General features: G+C 36.3%; 1 protein-coding gene and 1 long non-coding RNA gene across 3 annotated transcripts; both read left to right on the forward strand.

The window, feature by feature from the left end:
- Positions 1-377: 377 nt before the first annotated feature.
- Positions 378-1,819, forward strand: LOC126623089 (uncharacterized). Of its 2 annotated transcripts, none has more exons than XR_007623605.1 (4): positions 378-616; positions 881-978; positions 1,154-1,648; positions 1,805-1,819. It is a non-coding gene; the product is annotated as an uncharacterized LOC126623089 (long non-coding RNA). The 2 variants fall into 2 exon arrangements; XR_007623604.1 differs by lacking the exon at positions 1,805-1,819 and adding an exon at positions 1,720-1,787.
- A 4,020-nt stretch (positions 1,820-5,839) lies between these two features.
- Positions 5,840-6,795, forward strand: LOC126623086 (uncharacterized). Its single transcript, XM_050291884.1, has 2 exons — positions 5,840-6,029; positions 6,139-6,795. The coding sequence occupies exon 2, from the start codon at positions 6,185-6,187 to the stop codon at positions 6,701-6,703; it is 519 nt and encodes a 172-aa protein (XP_050147841.1). The 5' UTR covers positions 5,840-6,029; positions 6,139-6,184; the 3' UTR covers positions 6,704-6,795.
- Positions 6,796-20,027: the final 13,232 nt, after the last annotated feature.

Here is a 20,027-nt window from a genome sequence, read left to right on the forward strand (position 1 = left end):
GAGCATGTAGTTTGAGGTAGTGTTCCCTTAATTTCCCGAGTGAGGAAAACTTCTCGGTTGGAGACTTGAAAAATCCAAGTCACTGAGTGGTTGTGAGACTGCCGAGTATCAAGGTGCAGTAGCATATGGTGGGAGTCCCCCAAGTCTTCAGGCGAAGAGAGTTGCCGAATGAGGTGTCTAGCTAGTAGTCAATGTCATGAGTAGGAAAACTTCACTTGTTTCTTTTCGAAGTGGTAACCCAGGGCTCTTTCTTCATATATTGTTTTTTGTTATGAAGATGTGTTAGGCCCAAAGAAGTGGAGGCCTAGGAACTTTTTTTTTTTTTATTTATTTTTTTTTTTTACTCCCTCCCTTTTTCTTGTGTCATTTACATGGGTGTATTCGAATGGAGCTGAATGAGGGGTAGGGTATGACTCATTATCATGTGCCATGATTTTGTCTTCCTTTAGCTTCTCTTTTGCTTTGCTTTAGTCTTCCTTTAGCTTTTCTTCAATATAACACCATTTTCTGTGGCTCAGATCGCAAAACCATCTTCATGAAAGTTGTTCCTTAACTTGTGAACTACAACATATCCAAATTTGAGGTCCCTCGGAGCAGTATAACTCCAGAAATCCAGGTATGATGAGTGACTGTTTATCATTTGTCTGTCAACCCGTCAGATTTGTTGTGAGTTTTGAAACTCTATTTTCTCTTGCTCAAATAAGCATGCTTTCTTCATTGAAGTTGTTCCTCAGCTTGGGAACTACAACATATCCAAATTTGAGATCCCTCGGAGCTGTATAACTCAAGAAATTCAGGTATGATGAATGACTGGTTATTATTTTTCTGTCAACCCGTCAGATTTGTTGTGAGCTTTGACACTCTATTTTCTCTTGCTCAGATCAGCATGCTTTCTTCATTGAAGTTGTTCCTCAGCTTGTGAACTTCAACATATCCAAATTTGAGATCCCTCGGAGAAGTATAACTCCAGAAATCCAGGTATGATGAATGACTGGTTATTATTTTTCTGTCAACCCGTCAGATTTGTTGTGAGCTTTGAAACTCTATTTTCTATTGTTCAGATCAGCATGCTTTCTTCATTGAAGTTGTTCCTCATCGTCTCTTTCATAACATATCAAAAATTCAGAATGAACTAATGGTTAAATATTTCCAGATCTTCGAAACATCACAGCAGCTTCGAAATCTGCAAGAATCCGACTGTCATGCTTGGAGCTTCAACACTTTAATTTCCGTGGCTCAAACAGAAATGGTTCCTTCTTGAAAGTTGTTCATCTGCTCAAGAACTAGAGGGTGTCCAAAATTCAGCTCCATTGGAGAGAAGCAGCAGCTGCAAAAATTTGATAGAGAAAAGGAGGCGAAGCTTTGTTGGATTTCTAGGCTGGGGAAGATTCCAGTTTTTGTAGCAACTTCAGTACTGGTGAATTGCTTGTATTTTTGTCCATAACTAAATTTTGGACTTTGAATTATTATTTGATCTATCATAATATGTTTGGGAACATATATAAGTGAATAAATAAGAAGGAAGATTTTGGGCCCTTGTGGGTGTAAAACAAAAAATGTTTAGGTTGTGTGAACAAAATTTGTTTATTTGGAGCAAGGTTTTGTGTTGAAGCTTTGTAGGTGAAGCTTTGGTGTTGAAGCTTTCTAGGTGAAGCTTTGATGGTGAAGCTTTGTAGATGAAGCTTTGTAGATGAAGCTTTTTTAGGTGAAGCTTTGTAGGTGAAGCTTTGATGGTGAAGCTTTGTAGATGAAGCTTTGTAGATGAAGCTTTCTAGGTGAAGCTTTTTTAGGTGAAGCTTTGTAGGTGAAGCTTTGATGGTGAAGCTTTGTAGATGAAGCTTTGTAGATGAAGCTTTCTAGGTGAAGCTTTTTTAGGTGAAGCTTTTTTAAGTGAAGCTTTGGGCCCTTGTGAAGCTTTGGAGGTGAAGCTTTTCGGGTGAAGCTTTTTTGGGTGAAGCTTTGTGGGTGAAGCTTTTGAGGTGAAGCTTTGTGGGTGAAGCTTTGGAGGTGAAGCTTTTCGGGTGAAGCTTTTTTGGGTGAAGCTTTGTGGGTGAAGCTTTTTTGGGTGAAGCTTTTGAGGTGAAGCTTTGTGGGTGAAACTTTGGAGGTGAAGCTTTTCGGGTGAAGCAAGGCCCAAGGCCCAAATATACGAGGCCCTAAATATGGTATAAACACAACCTAAATCAAGAACTCTATCCCTATAAATAGGCTCCCATTCTCACCAAAAACCTAGGTCCTCACTCTTGCTAAAATTCTCCAAAGCTCTCAAACACTTTTATCTCAAAATTCTAACTTTGGCATCGAAGGTTCTTCGGCCAAAGCCCCCCCCATTCATCGTGGGTGCGTGAGGCTCTTAGCCTTGACCTAATGTGTTATTTGTTTTGTAGGTGCAATTTTGTCCAAGATCAAGGAGGAAGAAATTTGCATCCACACACGTAGTGCCTAATCATTGGCTGTGCGGACTCCATCTTTGCTACATCATTAAATTAATAGAAAATTTGATATAATCAAACGACAAGGACCACATTGATATGCGGTGGTAAATTTTAGGAACGACATTGACTAATTTTCAAATTAAATAATCAAAATGATGAGTTAGGTCAATTTCAAAGTAGATATATACAACATTGCTCCTATGACCACATCCTTACATGGTGATCATGCTAATAGAGCAGTGTCATTTTGTCACACGTATGCGTTTATGTGAAATTGAATCACACATTTTATATAAAGATCAACAAAAGTTAGATTTGCAGTAGGATGGACTTCATATTAGGCTTGGCAAATGAGTCGTGTTTATATCATTTTCGTGTCATATACCTGTTATCTTAATGGGTTGTGTGAAACCTGTTATCTTAACAGGTGACCCATTAACAACCTCTTTCCTTAACAGATCATGTATATTTCGTGTCGGATTAACGGATCATGCTATAAATTGTCATGCTTAATGTCTAAATCTGGCAAACAATATCTTATCTGATTCTTAACAGGTGATCCGATAAACGATCCGACCAGTTAACGAGTTCTTAATGGGTTACTCGGTAACTACCCGACTCATTATCGGGTTGACCAGAAACTACTTATTTTCATATTATTTCTTGTCAGGTTAACGGATCGTGTAAGAAAGTGTCTAACATGCTCCATATAATGGATGTTTAAGATAAACACTTTTTATATAAGTTTTTGTTATAATTTTCTTATACAATAATGTTATATTATCTTAAATATCTTCGCAATGGCGTACAGTACCAGAAATTTTTTATTATGATCGGAATACGGATGATACACTACGTGTTTTTATATAAGTGGTGAAAAATTGTATTTTTTAAGTCATTAAATTTTTAATACACATATTTCACTATATGTATAGTAACACGTAATGTACTATCTTATATTTCAATCATACTAAAAAATCTCTCAGTAACCGTTTGTCAGTCTCCCAGTCTAATCAAGAATTCGTGAATCACGAGGCCAACAAGTCTTCATCCTACTTTATATAAGGACATTGACCGGCACTTTTTTAAATGCCTTTAGTCCCTCACCCACCCTCAAAACCTCACCACTTTCATTTTTATTTTGAATAATAAGAAGGTTAAATTTAGAAATAAAATTTACAAATTAAATAATATGTCATCAATAAAAATAAGATAAACGAATCATCAATTTTTATATCCTTTAGTTTTCAAAATTTTATCTCCTTAACATTACACTTTTACTTTTGTTACAAAAATCTCACAACTTTAAAACCATCCCAAAAGTTACAACAAAAATCCAATAAGAAACCGCAAAATATTGGTTTAATAAAGATTTGGATTCTCCATTCAAGTTCTAACTTTTACAAATGTATTTTTTTTAGTCAATAGCTCTGATTTGGGTTAATAAATACCAAAAAATATGATTCCGCTTTATAGATGCTAAAGTCTCATGATGAAATAAATCAACATGTTATCAATGTGAGGTGGAATATTTTCTAAATTAAAAAAGAAAAATGTTTACATTCCTTCTATAAGCGGACATTCCTTCTATAAGCGCATGAGCTCATTCTCCCACTTACTTATAACTTATAACGTATATTCATCATAAAAGTTTCATAACTAAACCTTTCAATCTTCTAATATTCATTTGAAGATTATCCATATAAAAAGTCATTTGAATCAGATACCGTTTAGTCATCTAAATGTATGAAAAAAAAATCAACGATTCATTATGAATATGCTACTTGTTATCAACACCGTTGATTTATTGATACATTTGGATGACTAAACGATATCTAATTCGAATGATTTTTATAAAGATGATTTTCAAATGAAAATTAAGAGACTAAATGGTTACGATTATGAAACTTCTACGATTAAGATATGTTATTTGCAAGTAGAGAAATAAGTTCATTCCCATAAACAGAATGAAGTATTCGGTGTTCTAAGAAGCAGCGTAGCCAGCCCCTAGGCGATAGGCCGTAAGTTGCCGCTGCGACAATCCCTAATCGGTCTGAAAATTGGAAAGCTTGTTAAGCGGCTCCTTGATTTTAATCCCTAATCCCTGATTTTTTTTATTTTTTTATTTATTATTTATTTTATGCAAACCGACAGCGCATTCGAAGAAGAGGATGGCTTGTCTACATGTTGTCGTTTTGCCAAAAGTTGCCTGTTTCGGTTTTTATTCAAACTTTTTGTTATCACTTTTCGTTTTCTTTTATTTTAATCAGCGAGTGACTTTTCACTTTTATTATTATTATTGTCTATTTGTAAGACACTACTGTCTCTCACCAATAATATCTGCACTTTTTTATTTTGTCTTGGCTATGTCTATCCTATATATTAATAATAGCACACCTTTTATCAATTTTTTTAAGAGTTTTAACAAAAAAAAATTCCGATACTGTTCATTTTTAACGAAAAACTACATTTATATATTTTCCTGATACCATTCACTATACCTTTAAAAATGACTTTTCATTAAAAGTGAAGGTTTTTTGGACTTTTCATTATTTTATTTTTTTTGTTTTTGAACAAAGACCCTTTATCAATTAAAAGCTAAGGAGAATATAAGTGTAAATAGTTACTTATTTATATTATACATAATAAATTTGCTTAATATGTTTAGTCTGCCAAGTCGCCTAAACGTTAGGTCTTACTTCGCCACTCGACTAGAGCTTAGTGCCTTTTAGAACCATGCAATTGTTATACTTAAAAAAAATCTCTCGATTCAAGGGAAAAGAGATTAGTTTGGCTCATCAATGAACAAGGAGTTTCTCTTTAATTCACCTTGTGGCCAATTTATGGGATTTTATGCTCTTATGAGCAGAACCATTCATGTTATAAAACATTTTGTAAAGGCCATCTCTTAAAAAAAATCAATAAACTATGAGATCGTTTAGTCATCACACTGTATAAAAACATATGAAAGAATCTAGTAAAAGAATTACAAAACCATCTATCCATTAGCTACAATAATTGACTAGACGACTTTATTTTCTATTGATCTTTTTTTTTTCTTTTTTTGGTTGACAACGGGGCTTAATGCCGAAAGAATATGAAGATTAGATAAGAATATAACGAGGTCACGAGACCCAAACTATATTTGCAATTAGTAACAGATGACAAGGAGGTGCTTGCTCAAAAAATACTGAACTCAAACTACATGACAAACACAAACGAGCCAAATCATCAGCAACAAAATTCTTTTCACGATAGATATAACGAACTTCTATTGATCTTTTAATTTTTGCAAAGTTATTTATAATACGAACAATTTCAATAAACTAAAGGTAATCGATCACAAAGTATCTTTAAAAATAAAATAAAAAAAAACCTCCTCAATCTATTTAAGGAGCCAACCTCGCTCAAGAGAAAATCCAAAATCCAAACTCCAATAACAAAAAGCAAAAGCTTCTTCCCTTGTTCCGCCTTGCCCTTCCCTCTCCTTTCCTTCCATCTTCTCAAGAAACAAACAGAAACCACTACAAGCAACAACATTAGCAAGAAAATAAAGAAATACATAAACCCAATAAGCACCATTACAATCTCGAAGTACGACATACAACCTCTCTCTCTCTCTGTCTCAAGATTTCAGCTTCAGAATTTGACATCTGAAAGTGAAAAGTTAATCTTTTTGTGTTTTTTTTTTCTTGATTCCCAGATCCGACTACGCAAAAGAGCGCAACACCCAAGACGGCCGGAGAGCGATGTTGTCATCGTCGACAACAAGCGTTCACGTCATGGCCCTGGACGGCCTGGTCAACGTGAACTCACTCTTCACCATCGCCGTCTTCGTGGGGCTTTCTCTGGCGACTCCGGGACAGAGGAGCCTCGAGAACCGGACATCCTGCGACGCCGGGATCGACGTGGCGAAGGAGCTGCTGGTGTTCGAGGTTGTCTCCTTCAGCTTCTTCCTGTTCTCATCGCTGGTGGCGCAGGGACTGAAGCTGGCGATCAACCTGCTCAACAGCAAGGATGTCAAGGAGGCGTTGCATACCAACATCAATATGAAGGTGTTGAGATTCGGGATGTTGGGGTCGGCTTTCGGGTCGGTCATGGGTTGCGTGTTTCTGGTGCTGTCGATGGTGAATGTGATTCAGATCAGGCTGGGGATGCTTTCGTGTGGCAGCAAATCCGCCGTCCATGCTGTGGCGCCGCTTGTTGTTTTGGTCACGACGGCTCTTTTGGTTTATATTTCTACTGCTGTTTATGCTTTTCTTCACTAGCTGCTGAATGCATATTTATGCAAGTCTCTTGTACGATATCATGAAAGTGTAAGATAGACCCTTAAGCAATATAAGAGCAATTCCACCCCTAAGGACTTTGCGCCAGCACCTAGCGCATTTATCCACTCAAATAAACAGTAACAGACTCTAATGAACAGTAATAGGTCAAGGCATCTCCACCCCTAAAAAAATGCGCTAGCACCTAGTGAAAAAATGCGCTGGCACAAACGATCTCCATCCCTACAAAATGCGCTGGCACCCAGCCCATTTAAAATATTTTTAAATTTTGTCTAAAAGAATAAAAAAATAAAATAGTTTTAATTTCGGATAGGATTTTTAATCAATCTCGTCACGCCACGTGTCATTATCTGAACGTACTATTTTGTGAATAGATTTCCGCTAAGATTTTCAACCAATCCCGACACGCCACGTGTCACTTCCGTTTTACAATAATTTAGCCAAGATTTCGATAAGATTTTTAACCAATCATGTCATGCCACGTGTCATTATCTGAACGTATTTTGTGGATAGATTTCTGATAATATTTTCGACCAATCCCGACACGCCACGTGTCACTTCCGGTTTACAATAATTTAGCCAAGATTTTGATAAGATTTTCAACCAATCACGTAGTGCCACGTGGCATTGTCCAGAACCTCATCCTTTCTTTTTTTGCCCATATAAACCATACATCCCTACATCCATCCTCACACCAAGCTCAATCCTTCTTTTTAGCTCAGAATCCTTGTTCATCGTTTTCAAATCTTGAGTTCTTATTACAATGTCTTCTTCAAGAAGGGTGTATAAACAGTTGCAGGAGCAACAACAAAGGTTGTTGGCACAACAGGCAGAATTGGCCAATCTCGAGGAAGGTGGAGGTGGAGGTGGAGATGAGGCTTTCTTCATGGAGGAGGATGAGGGTGGAATAAATTAAAATTTTGGTGCGGGTGGAATGCATATAAAAATTACATAAGAAATAACATAAAAATTACATACGAAATTAAATAAATCAAAATATTGATGTGGGTGGAATGCATATAAATAAATAAAAATATTGTCACCTGATCCGCTAAACTTGTCCCACTACGAAGGTTACCAGAAGCATGAGAGATGGCGTTTTTCTAACAAGTAAAGGATGCGTTGAATTTTTTCCAACGACCTTGAAGACCTTGACTAGTTCTGGCGTTTTCTCCATGTACATCTGTTGACCCTAGAAACTACCAAGCCTACGTGGCGCGCAGGCCGAGTAATCTATAAGCTAACTACGTCCTTCGGTGAATGCGGGGCGTGCCAACTCGTCGGCCGAGCTCGGCCGAGGAGTAAATTTTGCTGATGTCGCGTTGGATGCGCGGCTGACTTCTGCGTCTTGCGATTGCGGCCGAGAAAGGAACGCGTCTCGGCCTTTTGGGCTCTCGAACCTGAAGACAAGGTTACTATCCTTACGAAGTTCAATATCAAATTCGGCTCTCAATGTGCCGAATGTAATAACTGTAACACCTCACTTTGCCGAGAAGACTGATGAGATGACCTCGACCAATAAGGATTCAAAAATCCTTCTCGACCGAGACTTGGATAGGTAATCAACCGTCCTCGCCGCAGTGCTGTTGATGCCAACGAAAGATGCTGCGAGACCGGCTGATTCTACGGTGACAGAGCTATCTATGCCGACTTAAGATATCACCGGTTGCTTTCACAGTGCTGTTGATGCCAACGGAAGATATGTCAGCGAAAAAAGAAAGAAAAAATCTCAAGTTGTTGAGTTTGCGCAAGGCAGTTGTATTCATTTGCAGGTCATTTTTCCGTTGTTCGTGACTCTGTATTTATAGTGGCTGATGTACTTGCTTGGCACGGCTAGATAGAGTTTGACTGCAACTCTAACTCACTAAATAAAATTTGATCCATAGCTTTTAAAATTCTGCGACCTCCAAAATAAAGCCCATCCAGGCTTTATCACATCTAATCTACCTAGGCTTCTGATTTTATTAAAACCTCCAGCAGAAACCTTCACTTCAATCACACAAAAAGCCTAGTCTAGCTAGGTTTGTTGTGTCATCATCTCAACCTAGGCCTATCACATCACCACCAAAATCCAATCTAATCCTATCCTATTTAGGCTTCTTCATAATCTATGCAACCTAATCCCCACCATATTTTAAATAAACAATAATCAATTTGCACCACACACCACACATTCGCGCTCCAGAACACCCAAGTCAGATTGACTTGTGCTGCCATGTTTCCAGTTGGAAATATATCTCTTATCTTTCATAATAAATTACTATTAAAAGATAATTATGATAAAACACCATAACATTATCCTTTAATAATAATAAAATGAATTATCTCTACTTTTCATCTGACGGTGTGAAACTTTGCTCATTCAACGGCCTTGATTACACGGGCCGATTGTGTAAATTTGGGTCCAAACAACATCGCAAAACGCTTTCGTAATTTTACTCCACATTTCTCGCTTATCCATCACATTCCCCGTAATTGGGTCATGAGTAGTGTGAACCCAACATTCACACAACGTAATATCTTCAATGAGCCTCCACGAAGACATTTTTTTCTCTTAAAGTGTAGAAAATATTGAAATGTAGATAGTATAGAAAGTGTAGAAAATATTGAAATGTGGTGTAAAGGTGGAAGATGAGGGTTAGGTATTTATAGGAAAAAATTTAACATTTTTCAAAATTTTCTGTAATTTTTTTAAAATTTTATGTATTTTTTAATAATTTTTCTGTATTTTTTTAATAATTTTTAATGAATTTTAATATAGTTAATTAATCTGGACCGTTGGATTTGAAAAATATTCAAATCCAAGAGACAGGGAGTTGCCACGTAGCCAACGGACATATTTCTGACCGTTGGGCCTTTTTTTTTACTTTTTTGTGAAAAAAAGTGGACCGTTGATCTTTGATCCGACAGTCTATTTTAAAAGTAAAATTAAAATTTTTTTTACCGTTGGATTTCCAACGGCACAAAGAGAGCCACGTCGCCAACTCGGGGGGGGGGGGAACTGAGTGCGCTTGCACGCGGGCCCGCGTTCTGAAATCCTGTCGGGCACTCGCTCCAGCGCCTCCGTGAAGCGCACGCGCCAGGCAAACTGCCCAACTTCTTGCTCAGTCTTTTTTGGGCTGGTCCAGAGCCCAGCTCGGGCTGGGTACCAGTCAAGTTGAGGGGGTGGACTTGGTTGACAGGGTCCTGGCCTTGTTTTTGTGCTGGGTCCTGGGCAAAGTCCACTGGGGTGGAATTTCTCTAAGGGCCAACTTTATATTAACTTAACCACCAACCTAAAGAGAATGCATATTTATGCAACTCTCTTATACGATATCATGAAAATGTAAGTTAGACCTTAAGCAATATAAGGAGTGACTCTATGGATTCATTTGGATGTACTTTTAAAAATGATTAAAAAAAATTTTGGTTAAATTGATTTGAGTTCCAAAAGCACTTTAAGTGACTTTTTGAAGAAGCATCAGATATGTATTTCTTGTAGGAAGCACTAAAGTACTTTTCCAGGATCCATTTGGATTTTTACTAAGGATTGGTATCAAAAACATTTTCACCAAAAGCGCTTTCACTCATTTTAAAAGCACATCCAAACGAGCCCTATATCAACTTAGCCACTAACCTGAAGAAGATATCGTCTCAGGAAATAAGGCAAGGAACTAAAGTTCTTCTACAACTCTACACAACTGGAAAACAAGGCTCACTAAATGGGGCTTGAGTATTTCTATAAAACTTGCGTGTAAAGTGAGAGTATAGGGACCTTAGTTATATATTGTATGTGATGGGTCTTTGATTAGGAGTCCTCCCCTTAAGAAAACCTTATCAAAGATTGACCTTATCATCGAGAATCACTTATGCATTATATCGGCTAGTAGAGTTCTAATTTATCTAAGAGTGTTTCTAACTTGAATACCGAAGGAATACAACTCCTGAAAAGTGTACCACATGTGTCAATCCTAATCTCCTTGTTGTCCCAAAAGTCTTTGTACAAATTACAAAGTGTTTGCTCTCAAATAGTACTTACATTCTCCCACTAGAGCAAATACTTTGTAAAGTTGTATAATTATACTTGAGTTGGAAAGAATCTGTATTGGTCATGAGATTAGTATTCGACACTTCTTAGTTTACCAGTCTTTGTCATTGTCAAGCATTTATGTGAACTATAGGGTAACACACTCAATTCATTGAAGAGTACCATCCCCATAATTACTTACAATAAAACTTACCAACACATAAGACTCCAGCAAGATATATGATATGTAAGACACAGCTGAACATGTATTAAATGTGTTAAACATTTGGTCCATTTTCCGAATTGAAAACGATCTTTGTGCTTCTATATGAAGCCCTTAGGATGTCTATCACTTTATAATGAATGAAAAATCATAAAGTATCATGTAATAAACACATTCATGCATTATCATAACTAATAGTTGAACTCTTTAAGGGAACTTGAACAACCTTTCAACATTATTCTTTACTAGCTAAGAAAACTTCATCATTAATACTCAAAACTTATCCTCCATAGCATAAACTGTAACTGAATAAAAACTAACATAAAGGTTAAACCAATTACATAACTCCCACTAATTCGCTGCATCGAAATCAGCCAAGACTCTCATTCTAGTGACATGCTTCTTAAAGACAATCATGAGAACTGCTTTATTTAATGGATCAACAATCATTTATCCAGTCTCCAAATAATCGACTTTAACTAATCCAGCTACCACCTTCTCTCGAGCAATGAAATACTTTCTATCCAAGTTCCTTGTTGCATTAGACCTCTTATTATTCTTAGTAAAGAATATGGCTGCATTGTTATCACATAAATCTGTATAGGTCTCGATATAGAATCCACAGCTTGAAGCCCAAGTATGAAGTTCTTCAACCAAATAGCTTGATCCACTGTTTCACAAACTGATAAATATTCGACAACCATAGTTGATGCTGTCACAGTTCCGTGTTTCACATTTTTCCAAGAGACCGCACCACATGCCTTTAGGAAAACATAACCTGTCATCGATTTCATATCATATGGGTAACCTGTGTCTAAATCATTATATCCTTCCAAAACCAAACTCCGAGTTCTTCTATACACTAACATATGGTCTTTAGTTCTCTGAAGGTATCTCAAAACCCTTTTGGCAGCATTCCAGTGGGCTTCTCCAACATTGGATTGAAACCTACCAAGCACAAAGATGGTGAAAACCAAGTCAGGCCTTGTGCACACCTGTGCATACATCAAACTTCCCACCAAAGTACATTTGGTTTGTCTTCCATAGTCTTCCTCGCCAAGTCTGTTTTTGGACATTGCAGTTTACTCAATTTATCACCCCCTGATATAGGCATTTATGTGGTTCCACATGAAGACCTGTTGAATCTTTTTAACTCTTTTTCTATGTATGCCCTCTGTGACAATCTCAGTAAACCTCTCATTCTATCTTTTTTGATCTCAATCCCCAAAACATGTCGCTTCTCCCAGGTCCTTCATTTCAAAATGCTTCTATAATAATGTTTTTGTCTCATCCAACAAATTGTGACTATTTGTGGCAACCAATTTATCATCCACATAGAGAACTAGGATGATAAAGTTGCTCCCACTGAACCTTAGATAGATGCAATTGTCTAAAGGGTTTTCAGTGAAGCCATGTTCTTTCACAACTCTATGAAACTTCAAGTACCGCTGTCATAATGCTTGCTTCAATCCATAAGTGGATTTGTTGAGCTTGCACACTAAGTTTCTTCCTTCTCCCTCTTTAAAACCTTATGGTTGTCGCATGTAAATACATTATTTCAGATCCCCATTCAGGAATGCCGTTTTTACATCTATTTGATGTAAAATTAAATCAAAATAAGCCTCCATAGACATGATAACCCTAAAATCATCTTTTGTTGATACATGACTGAATGTTTCTTTATAGTCTACACTCTCATTCTGTGTGAAGCCTTTTGCAATGAGCCTGGCTTTGTGCATTTCTATGTTTCCATTTGAATCCCTTTTTTGTTTTAAAGACCCATTTGCACCCTATGGGTTTTGTTCCTTCTGTATGTTCCACTAAGTCCCATACTTGGTTGTTTGCCATCGAGCTTAATTCACTCTTCACGCCTTTATCCACTTGTTTGCATTTGGTCCTGCAATAGCTTCTTTGTAACTCATCAGATCATTTAACTCTGAAAGATCAGTGTCAACCTCTGTCAAATACACGAAATCACTTAAGGTTGTAGGTTTTCGAACCCTAGATGACTTTCTTACAGCACCTGCAACCATAAAATTGTCTTCTTGTGCTTGTTGTTGTTGATGATTTTATGTCATAGCATCTTCAAGAACATCTTGAATAACTGTATTATTATGCAGTTCAGTGTCATGTGCAGCCTCTATCTCGTTGTATGGTTCATCAGAATCATTACTTCTCATGTTCTCAGTTACTATAATCATTAGTGCCATTACCCATGTGTTACGATCAACTTCCTCAACTGTAGCTTCTATTTTCATTAGTGTCTTCTTCAAATACGAATTCTTCAACCCTTGTTCCAGAATCATTGCTTGCATCAGACTCTATGAAAACTGCTTTTCCAATTTCGACAATTCTAGTAGTTTGATTAGGGCAATAGAATCTAAAACCCTTCGATCTCTCAACATATCCAATAAAATGACAACTAATAGTCTTGGAATCGAGTTTCTTGTAGCCTGGGTTATAGATTTTTGCCTCTGCCCTACAACTCCATACATGCAGATGGTTCAAACTTGGTTTTCTGCCTGTCCAAAGTTCGAAATGTGTCCCTTCCACAGATTTTGAAGGTACCCTATTAATTATAAAATTCACAGTTTTCACTGCTTCACCCCACAAACAACTTGGAAGATTGGTTTTACAAATCATGCTTCTTAGTTTTAATTTGCAACCTTTTTTTATTTTTAAATTTGTACTAATTTTCTTTTTAGTTTTAATTTGTAACTATATATTAATCTAAATTTCTAATTTTTTATTTGTAACCATAATTTATTTATAATGTAACCATTCTACTTTATAAATGTACCACTTTGTTATATGTAAAATGTTCCAATTTTTGTCTAAATGTATCATTTTTATGTGAAATGTACCCATTTTGTAGTATAAAATCTATAAATGTATCATTTTTCAATTTCAAATTAACCCTGATTTAGAAGTATACAATAGAACATTTATTTTGTTCAAAAAAAGAATATACAAATTGTGTGTGTGTGTGTGTGTGTGGTGTATTTTTTTTTTTTAACAAAATGGTGCACATTGTATATTCTTTTCCTTGGGTACATTCTTTTTATTTTTTATTAAATAGTTTGTTGAGCCAAAATTAATGTGTACATTATTTTCCTCTTGTTTTAAATGTACCCATGATTTTTTTTTCTCTTATCCTTTTTTATTTGGGTACGTACATTGTTGTGTCATGCAGGAGTACATTTTTGCTGTTGTCAAGTTCATGGGTACATGCAAAATTAATTTACTAGGTGTATATTATTTCACTTGACACTACTCATTAAAATTTGCAAAACTTTGTGCACAATGGTTTGTTATGTACATTGTTTTTAGTCTCATAATCCATGAGACTTTTACCATTTATAGTGCGAAAATGGTGAGATTTGTTAAATACAATTTAAGTTAAAAGAGAAAATAACTAACATAAAATATATTAATGCTAATATGCTAATGTGTACAAAGTTAAACGACTTTGATCAAAATATAAAAATCAATAAGGTTTCAATTAAAAAATATTGGTGATTAGAGACCGCATCCAAAGTATCTCTTATTATTAATAGGTAAAATAAAAACCCAATAACACTAGCTTTGAAATAGAAATCAACTTTCTTTTCATGGAAGGAGCATAAACAACAGTATCGAACTCTAAATAAAAACCAAATTCTAGTTTTAGCCTAACACTTCCTAAGGCTTTGACTTCAACTCTCCTTCCATTGCCAACCGAAATTTTGACTTCATCCTTATTTGGTGTTCTCCTTGTTGTGAAGTCCTGCAATGAATTTGTAACATGTATAGAAGAGCCTGAGTCAAGCCACCATTAAGTGCTAGGTATGTTAATTAAATTAAATTTAAAACAAGCAAAAACATTTTTACCTTTCTTTACTTCTTGTTTGGCAAGCCAAGCCTTATATTTGGGATAGTTTCTCTTCATGTGGCCTTCTTTTTTGCAAAAATAACACTCGAAAACTGAAGGTTTATTAAGTTTGAAGTTTCTTTTAGGTGAGGGAGCCCTTTTGGTAACATCCTTTTTGGCAGCATCAGGGACATAAGGTTTGGTAGCTTTAATGGTACTTTGCACGAAGTTCACATACTCATACTTCTCTTTTTCAGACTTTTCTTTCTTCATCCTCTCTTCTTCACTCACACAAATGGCTATCAACTTATTCACATCCCATTTTTCACGCAGACCATAATAATAGACTTTGAGTTGTTTATAATTCTCAGGCAAGGAAGGAATTCATTATCACATGTAGGGCTGGAAAAAAATCCCAAAAATCCCAAACCAAACCAAAAAAATCCCGATCCCAAACCAAAATTCCCGAAAGTTTCGAGATGTAATCCCAAACCAAACCGAAAGTTTCGGTATGGGATTCGGTATTGCATTTCATTTTTTCGGTATTCCCATACCGAACCGAAAAAAAAATATAAATATATATATATATATAATTTTTTAATTATAAGAGAATTATTTCAACCGTTGATTGTTTTGGATTTAATCTGTGCCGTTGATTTGTTTTTAGGTCATATCACATTTCACTTTTGTAGTTCCTCCGTTCATTTGTTTGGAAGCGCAACCCTGAGCCTCCGGTCCTCACCAACGTCGTCCCTCACCATACTGTCGAATTCCGACCAGCCACCGGCCCACCACCACACCATACTCTCATCTCTGACTCTCCAGCCTTCCTTCACCACACAACCACCGCTCTCTCTCGCGATCTCTCTCTCTCTAGGGCGATTGTCTTTCACGGACAGGTCAGGTCACAGAACTGGGGATCTCTCTCACGGTCTCACCACTACACCGAGTCTGAGTCTCACTCTCACCCCAAATTAGGTAATTAATTTAGTTTTCTGAAATCTCTCTATCTCACCGTCACACACACACCTCTCGCTCTCTCTCTTTTCTTTTGCGATTTTGTCTCTTCATCTGGATCGTCTTTGAAATGATAGTATATATTCGTCATTTGCATGTTAGTATATATTCGTCATTTGAAATGATAGTATGTATTCTCTCTGTAATATGAAGTTATGAACAATCCTCTGTAATATGAAATGATTGCATATTCTCTGAAAGAATTTTTCGAATTGGGTAGAAAAAAATACCAATTACATATGTGATTCACATGTGCCAGAAACGTATCAGAAATTGGTACCTCAAGTGCATTGAGTTTTCTAGCCACATCCACCATCTTCAATATGTACTCTCGCACACTTTGGATCCCATCATATCTCATGTTAGTAAGAGCATTCATGAGATTACCTGTCTCAGTTTTTGGCGACTCCCTATACTTGTCATCAATGGACTTTAGAAAGTCTTTTTCATTTGTTGCATCAGGAAAGCCACTTTTCACCACATCTGTCATGATCCTTTTGATGTCAACAGAAAGATTCTGTTGGATTTGTGCCATTTTTAATACTTGGATTTCTGACTGGATGTGCTGTCATCAGTAGGTGTTGGAGGCTCCTTAGTTCTCAGCGCCATACCCTAGTCCATGACTCCTAGAACGATTTCGAGATCTTGTTTCCACTTTCTGTAGTTGACACCAGTAAGAGGCTCAACTGTATTGAGGTTCATCGAGTTGGGATTCACTGAAGAAGACATTCATTATGTAAGGAGTATTAATCTTTAACCCCAACCTATAAATCACCTTTTTCAACATCTTTAGGCTGATTAATATGTGAAAGCTGTCTTTAATCACATCGCTGATTAATATGTGAAAGCTGTCTGTAATCACATCGCTGATTAATATGTGAAAGCTGTCTTTAAGCACATCACTTTATAGTCAACAATCGAATTTTTGTAATTAAGATCACAAGCCTTCGTGGTTTGAAAATATTAATTTGATTCAAATATATAATATGCTGCTTAAATAAATTCGAAGCATGAAAGAAAGATCGTCCTTAGATGAGTGATCATGTCTTGAATTTAAGCACCATTACTGGTGCATGTATCGACTGAAAAATATGTATATCCTTATGATCAAGAAAACTTTAGTCATCCTTGAACGTGTTTATATATTTTTCCCTGATGATACAGTTCCAGTTCCATAACATGCGAGACAAATTAAAATTTCTTGATGCCTTCTACGTAGGGTCGAATGATATGTGAGGGCTCTGATATCAAATGTAAGATAGACCCTTAAGCAATATAAGGACTGACTCTATATCAACTTAACCACTAACATAAAGAAGACATTGTCTCAGGAGATAGGGCAAGGAATTGAAGTTCTTCTGCAACTCTACACAATTGGAAAGCAAGGCTCACTCAATGGGGCTTGAGTATTTCTATAAAACTTGCATGTAAAGTGAGAGTGCAGGGATCTCAGCTATATAATGTGTGCAATGGTCTTCGATTAGGAGTACTCCCATTAAGAAAACCTTATCAAAGATTAACCTTATCACCGAGAATCACTTATGCATTATATCAGCTAGTAGAGTTCTAGATTATCTAATAATGTTTCTGACTTGAATACCAAAGGAATACAGCTACTAAAAAGTCTACCACAGGTGTCAATCCTAATCTCCTTGTCGTCCCAAAAGTCTTCGTACAAATTACAAAGTGTTTGCTCTCGAATAGAACTTATTGAAAATTGCATATTTTTGTCTCCAGGTATTGAAATATCATTGTAATGGTATCTATGCGAATTTCACATATTTCTTTGCACGGAAGTTCTTTGTTCGAGATTTTAGGTGACCCTGTTTTGGTAGAGAGTGACAAATCTTGAAAAGAGGCAACTTAAAATAGACTTTGCTTCATTTGAGTACTTAGGTAATGTTGGTCGGACACTTGGGATTAGGGGGGTTATGGGTTACAGATATTTTGGAGATAAACTTACCCAGACTGGCGATGACCTTGTGGCGATCTCATAGCCAATCGATCACATATGCGTTATCATGTGGAGTAGGACTCTCGGTCGCGATATTGTTATGAGATATTGTCACGGTAGCATCCCGTTGCGATATCCATTAATTCCATCCAGTTGCTAGTGAAAAATATGGTTGACTTTTGTACGACACCATTAGGTGATATTAGAATACGGTTTTTGGTGTCTTTCCCTTCTTGACGGGAGGAGACATCAACTCATCGGAACAGCCATAATTGGCCATGATAAATCTGTATAAACTCGGATTGACATGTTCATTTGGTTGCATTGGACTCGTTTCAACATCCCGATTAACTGTTGGTCTTGGTCTTGCATTTGAGACCCTTGTTTTTTCGTTTGTCGAACATTTCCACCCAAATCGAACTCGTGCTTGACTTGGGGCTAGGGTTTCCACAACAACTAGAAAAGGGAAATTATAATCTCATTTCAATTTTTGTTTACTGATATGCTACTTGGTATCAACATCGGTGATTTATTGATACATTTGATACTAAACGATATCTGATTCGAATGATTTTTATAGAGATGATTTTCAAATGAAGATTAAGAGATTGAATGGTTACGATTATAAAATTTTTACATTTAAGATATGTTTTTTGCAAGTGGAGAAATGAGATCATTTCAATATATGAGAATGAAAGTATTCAGTGTTCTAAAAAGCAGCCTAGGCAACTCCTAGGTGTTAGGCGGTGAGTTGTCACTGCGACAATTCCTAATCAGTCTGAAAATCAAAACGCTTGTTAAGCGGCTCCTTGGGTGGAGCTAGGTACGGTAGGCGGAAATTTGTAGAGAGCTATGCCGGAATCTGAATTTTTTTGTATGCAGACCGACGACACATTCGAAGAAGAAGATGGCTTGTCTACAAGTTGTCGTTTTGCCAAAGGTTGTCAGTTGCTGTTTCAGTTTTTTATTCAAACTTTTTTGTTTTGAGAGCCCACCATTTTTTTTTTTTGATTTTTTTAATGGGAAACTCCCAATGAAAAATCATATTTTTATATTAAAAAGTCAATCCTGGTACTATTCACTTTACTTTTTATTTTGTCTTTATCATTAAAACTCAAAATTTTGAAGCCATTTTCATTTTTTTTTATCACTTTTCGTTTTCTTTTCTTTAATCAGTAAGTGACTTTTTCACCTTTATTGTTATTATTTTTTTTCTCGTTTTAAGACACCATTGTCTCTCACCAATAATATTTGTACTTTTTTATTTTGTTTTGGTTATGTTTATACTACATATTAATAAGGGGTGTGTAGATATACACACCATTTTTTACTTCTCACACACCTCTTATTAATTTATATCCGTTGATCTTCTTCATTTCATCCGATCCGAAAGCCGAAAATTGGAAGGGTGTATGAGAAGTAAAAAATGGTGTGTGGAGATCACACCCCATTAATAATAGCATACCTTTTATCAATCAAAAGATAGGGTAAAAACAAGTATACGGGTAGATAATTACTTATTTATATGAAATATAATAAGTTTACTTAATCTGTCTAGTTCGTCTAGTCGCTTAGATGCTATGTCCTAACTCGTCACTCGTCTAGCTAGGCCGTAGCCCGCTACTCAACTATAGCTTAGCGTCTTTTAGAGCCATGCAATTATTATCCTTAAAAAAAATCTCCAGATTCAAGAGAAAAGAGATTAATTTGGTTCATCAATGAATGAGAAGGAGTTTCTCTTTAATTCACCATGTGGCCGATTTATGGAGAGATTTTTTCAGTGTGATCGAAACATGGGGTGATACACCACTTGTCACTATACAAATGGTGGGATATGTGTGTTAAAAAGTTAATAACTTAAATATTAAAATTTTGGGTAAATTACACTTTACCACCTTATACAACACTTCAAAACATTTCACTTTCATACCTCACCTACTATTTAATTTTAATATAGTACCCCCGTTACATTTTCCATCCATTGATCCATTAAGAGCTGGTGTGGCGGACACATTTGTGCCACGTGGCAAAAAATTTAATTTTTTATTCATTTAAAATATTATAATAATTTACCCCTAAAAAAAACTCAAACTCAAAACCACCTCTCTGCAACCCCCACCCCTGCAAACAAACCCAGAAACATTCACCCCCACCTCCCTCTCCTCCACTCTCTTCACCTCCCTTCCCAAAAATCCTTTTCTCAGTCCTCTCCTCACTCACCATTTCTGACTGTTTCTCTCTATCTCCCCTCTCTCT

Source organism: Malus sylvestris, chromosome 5 (genome assembly GCF_916048215.2).
Source record: "Malus sylvestris chromosome 5, drMalSylv7.2, whole genome shotgun sequence".
NCBI classification, from domain to species: Eukaryota; Viridiplantae; Streptophyta; class Magnoliopsida; order Rosales; family Rosaceae; genus Malus; species Malus sylvestris.

Excerpts from the sequence above, each read along its gene's own strand:
- LOC126623086 (XM_050291884.1), top strand. The coding sequence starts at position 6,185 with ATGTTGTCATCGTCGACAACAAGCGTTCACGTCATGGCCCTGGACGGC.